The sequence below is a fragment of the Muntiacus reevesi genome, chromosome 9 (assembly GCF_963930625.1).
Source record: "Muntiacus reevesi chromosome 9, mMunRee1.1, whole genome shotgun sequence".
Classification (NCBI taxonomy): Eukaryota; Metazoa; Chordata; class Mammalia; order Artiodactyla; family Cervidae; genus Muntiacus; species Muntiacus reevesi.
This window is the reverse complement of record NC_089257.1, coordinates 13807421-13812713: the sequence shown is the minus strand read 5'-3', so window position 1 is coordinate 13812713 and position 5293 is coordinate 13807421. Positions and strand designations below refer to the sequence as shown.

Here is a 5293-nt window from a genome sequence, read left to right as displayed (position 1 = left end):
AATAAGGACTTCACCTGGGAGGCAATGAAGAACTCACCATCTTTTCAATACAAGCACACACACACGAATCAAAAGAATTCAATACTTGATAGAATTTTCTAAAATTATTATATATTAGAATGAGAAGTTTCATAAACCCAAGGGTGCATTAATAAAATATATTTTCTTTTCAGGTAATGCAATTACCCATCACAGGAAACACATGGAGAACAGGAACAATGTGACAGAGTTTGTTCTACTGGGGCTCACACCGAATCCAAAGATGCAGAAAGTCATATTTGCTGCTTTTTTGGTCATCTATATCATCACTGTGGTAGGAAATATGCTCATCGTGGTCACCATTACTACCAGTTCGTTACTGGAATCCCCCATGTACTTTTTCCTATCTTATCTCTCCTTTATTGATGCCTCTTATTCTTCCGTCAATACTCCCAAGTTGATCGTAGATTCACTCCATGAAAGTAAAACTATCCTATTCAATGGATGCATGACCCAAATCTTTGGGGAACATTTCTTTGGAGGAGCTGAGGGCATCCTTCTTACTGTGATGGCCTATGATCGTTTCGTGGCCATCTGCAAGCCCTTGCACTATACAACCATCATGAATCGGCAAGTGTGTGGACTTCTAGTGGGAGTGGTGTGGGTGGGAGGCTTTCTTCACGCAACCATACAGATCCTCTTCATCTTCCACCTGCCCTTCTGTGGCCCTAACGTCATAGACCACTTTATGTGTGACCTGAACCCTTTGTTCAATCTTGCCTGCACTGATACCCACACTCTAGGGCTCTTCGTCGCTGCCAACAGTGGCTTCATCTGCCTATTAAACTTCCTCCTTTTGATGGTCTCCTACGTGGTCATCTTGTGTTCCCTAAGGACACATAGCTTAGAGGCGAGGCGCAAGGCTCTGTCCACCTGTGTCTCCCACATCACAGTGGTCATCTTATTCTTTGTGCCTTGTGTATTTGTGTACATGAGACCTGCCGCTACTTTAGCAATTGATAAAGCAGTTGCTTTATTCTACACTATCATCACACCCATGTTAAATCCCTTAATCTATACTTTGAGAAATGCTCAGATGAAAAATGCCATTAGGAAATTGTGTAGTAGGAAAGAAATTTTAGGTGATAAATAAATGTGCTTGGAACACAACATTGATTCAATAGAGGTAATGGTCAGAAGGACATCATGGATGATCTCAGCAAGGAATACTTATGGGATAAAGAAAAAAATTAACTGCTACAAATCACAAATTCTGCGTTGGGTAGATCAGAAATGAGTGCAAGAAAAGAGAAAAATGACCCATAACTGCTCTTTCCATATGCATGAAATTCTACCAGATTTGGGTTTAGTTTTACTAGCTTCAACCAGTTACATGAATTCACAGGTTTTTCTTCTAATAACAAATTAAAGAAATAATGGAATTTATTGCCATCAAGTAATAATTTCTATAATTCATCACAACCTCAGATATACAGATGATACCACTCTAGTGACAGAAAGCAAAGAGAAGCTAAATAGCCTCTTGATGAGGAAGAGATAAATAGCCCCTTGATGAAGAAAGAAAGTGAAAGAGCCAGCTTAAAACTAAATATTAGAAAAACTAAGATGACAGCATCCGGCCCCATTACTGCATGGCAAGTATAAGGGGAAAAGGTGGAAATAGTAACAGATTTCCTCTTAGTGGGCTCCAAAATCACTGCAGATGGTGACTGCAACCATGAAATCATGCTTCTTGGCAGGAAGGCAATGATTTGCCAACAAAGCTCTGGATAGTCAAGGCTATGGTCTTCCCAGTGGTCACGTACTGTTCTGACAGCTGGACCATAAAGAAGGCAGAACATCTTCAAATTGTGTGTTCCTTGGACAGCAGGGAGATCAAACTGGACAATCTTAAGGGAGATCAACCCTGAATATTCACTGGAAGGACTGATGCTGAAGCTGAAGTTCCAGACAACTCATTGGAAAAGTCCCTGGTGCTGGGAAAGATTGAGGGCAGAAGGAGAAGAGAGCATCAGAGGATGAGATGGCTGGATGGCATCACTGATGCAATAAACATGAACTTGGGCAAACTCTGGGAGATGATGAGGGACAGGGAGGCATGGCGTGCTGCAGTCCATGGCTTCGCAAAGAGTCGGACATAACTGGGTGACTGAACAATAACAAATAATTTCTAAAATAACCCAAGAAGGTATGCATAGAGATATGTGTGCATACACGCATGCTCAATCCTGTACAATTCTTTGTGACCCCATGGACTGTAGGCCCCTCTCTGTCCTTGTGATTCCCAGACAAGAAGAGTGGAGTGGGTTGCCATTCCTACTCCAGGGGAATCTTCCCAACTGGGGGATTGAAACTCTGTCTCTTGACTCTCCTGCATTGGCAGGCAGATTCTTTATCACTGGCACCACCTGGGAAGCAGAAAAAGGAAAGGATCAAAAACTGTCCTAAAGAGAAAAGCATCAAAGCAGATGTATTGGAAAGCCAGGAACCAAGACTGACTAATTTCCCAGGTCAGGCACTGAACTTCAATGAACTTCCAGGCAATGATGACAGAATGTTTAGATAATTATACTGCTAACCATTTACTGAGCCAGAACCTCTGCTTAACAGAGTATGTGTTGGATCATTATCATTAAAAATCTAATAATTTTTCATTAATAACTATGGTTGTTTTTATATATCACCATTGATAGTCACATGGTACCTGCAATATTATAGTATGTAACTATTTAATGCTATAAACGCACTGGCCCTGTCTCCCTCCGAGGGGTGGATAATGAATGTTACACCATTTCCAAATTCCCTTGCAGCCTTCGGCACTCTTTGGCATTGCTCATATAACCCAGGCTCTGCCGGTCACACATCGGAAAGAGTAAAGACTCAGATAAAAGGACATTCTGATGTCAGAAAAGCATTTCTGTCTTTCCCATAGGCAGTCACCCTCTGTAAAGTCCTGTAAAGTACATGCCTGCTATATAGCAATAGTTTCTACGAGATAGCACAGTACCATATGCATGGTAAATACTGAATGTGTGGGTGAACATATAAAGGAGAACAATTAAAGTCACTAAAATGAAAGAAGCAGTGCTAGAGGCGAGGGAATTCCTTCCTCCTTTAAGTTGGTTGAACTTCAAGGAAAAGTCTGGCTTGACTTCAGGGGGAACTACAATTTGCTTTTATTGCTGTTTAAACTGAGGATGAGAAAGAAATTTAAACTACACCTCTCAGCATATGAGCTAATAGTTTATCTTAATATTCTCCCTGCTCTCAGCAAGATTTTCTATCTTATTAATATGAGCTCTTTAAGCTATATTCTTCAGTTAATCTATTTACTTTTCAGTAACATTTCATTGTTAAAAGCTGTTTTTAAAAATGCATGGCTCTGTCTACATACAAAGCAATTTCAAGATAAATGCACTCCTTTTACTCTTTTTTGTCTTAATTCACTAACAGCATTTTGAGCACACTATATCAGATGTTCATAATTGCTGGGGTTGCAATGGTAAAAAAAAAAAAAAAAGAGAGAGAGAGAGAGACAGAGAGAGACCTGGATTCTGTCTTCAAAAAGCTTAAGATCCATTGAAAAATTCCCAAGAGGAAGTAAAAAATTACAACAAGGTGTTATAAATTATAAAATAGTGGAAGGACAAGGTACCATGAAATGTGTAGGGAATAGGAATTTGTACAGTCACTATGAAAAGCAGTACGAGGTTCCTTAAAAAACTGATATGATTCAGTGATCCAACTCCTAGGACTATATCCAGAGAAAACCACAATATGAAGGGACGAATGCACCCCAATGTTCATTACAGCACTGTTTACAATAGCCAGGACATAGAAGCAACCTGAATGCCCATCAACAGAGACTGGATAAAGAATATGTGGCACATATACACAATGAAATATTATAAAAAATGAAACCGTGCCATTCACGGAGATGTGGATGGACCTAGAGACTCTCACACAGAGTGAAGTAAGTCAGAAAGAGAAAAACAAACATTAAATAATATCACTTACATGTGTAATCTAAAAAAACGGTACAGATGAACTTATTTGCAAAGCAAAAATAGAGTCACACATAATAGAGAACAAACACGGTTACCAAGTGGAGAAGGGGGAGTGGAAAGAGCTGGGAGATTGGGACTGATATATACACTCTACTATGCATGAAACGAATAATAAGAACCCGCAGTATAGCACAGAGAACTCTATTCAGTGGTGACCTAAATGGACAGGAAATCCTAACAGGAGGGGACATGCGTATGTGCATGACTGACTCACTTTGCTGTACACCAAGATACTAACGCAACATTGTAGAGCAACTATACTCTGATTAAAACTAATTTTAATAAAAAACTGTGAGGATCTGTAGAAATGTGTGTGCCCAGTTTAATGTTTAAATATGAATAAAATAAAGTGTTATATAGGTTTCCTCACATATGAAAAAGCTTTTATTTTAAAAATTAGAGGCCAAATTATATGATGTAATTATTATAATATGCTGTTGGTACCTTAACATAAAGATACCAATGTTTTCAATTATTATTTTCACAAATCAAAACTGTTCATAAAAATTATAAATGTGAGTGTAGTTTGGCATAACCGCAACTGCTGACAGCAGTGATTAGCAACAGAAAAGCACAAAAATACATGGGAATGAGTTGGTGGTGGCAGCAGGCTGGTCTGAGAACACGGGTACATGGATGCAAAAGAAGAGAGAATTAGAACTGATAAAAGAACAGTATTTTAACTGTTTTAATGAGAATTAAAACTGTCTTGTGATATAAGAACCAGAACTTCAAGAGAAAAAAGTAAAAGTGGCATAAGCAATGAAGTGCAATGTGAGTAGAGATCACTGTTACAGCTGATGAACGAATGATCATCTCTGGGACCATCGGATCAGGCTCAATGGGAAACCATGTGAAGTTTTTTTTTTTTTAATAAATATCACCAGTTTCATTACCTCATTTCTGTCCAAACTGCCTGGAAAGACACACTAGAGTTGCGTTTAATGAGTAAAAAGTATGTGGACAAAGTAATAACTCAGTATGTATCTCAGTTCTACCACTAACTTGAAGTTTGGTCAAACATGCCATCCCTCATCCATGGGCAAAATCTACACTCTCTCCAAAAGATTGAAATCCCGGCCTGGGAAGGAAGTCCACATTCTAAATGAATTCCTTCTTTGGGTGCTCATTTCTCAGTCAAAGGGCTTTTTTTGGAGAGCTCATTACCCTTTTTAGTTAGAACCCTGACATAATTATTGATTGCATGTGAACTTTTTCAGTTAAAA

General features: G+C 38.9%; 1 protein-coding gene across 1 annotated transcript; it reads left to right on the top strand.

The window, feature by feature from the left end:
• Positions 1 to 202: 202 nt before the first annotated feature.
• LOC136174757 (olfactory receptor 4C46-like) lies at positions 203 to 1132 on the top strand. Its single transcript, XM_065944955.1, has one exon. It carries the CDS (start codon positions 203 to 205, stop codon positions 1130 to 1132), a length of 930 nt encoding a protein of 309 aa, XP_065801027.1.
• Positions 1133 to 5293: the final 4161 nt, after the last annotated feature.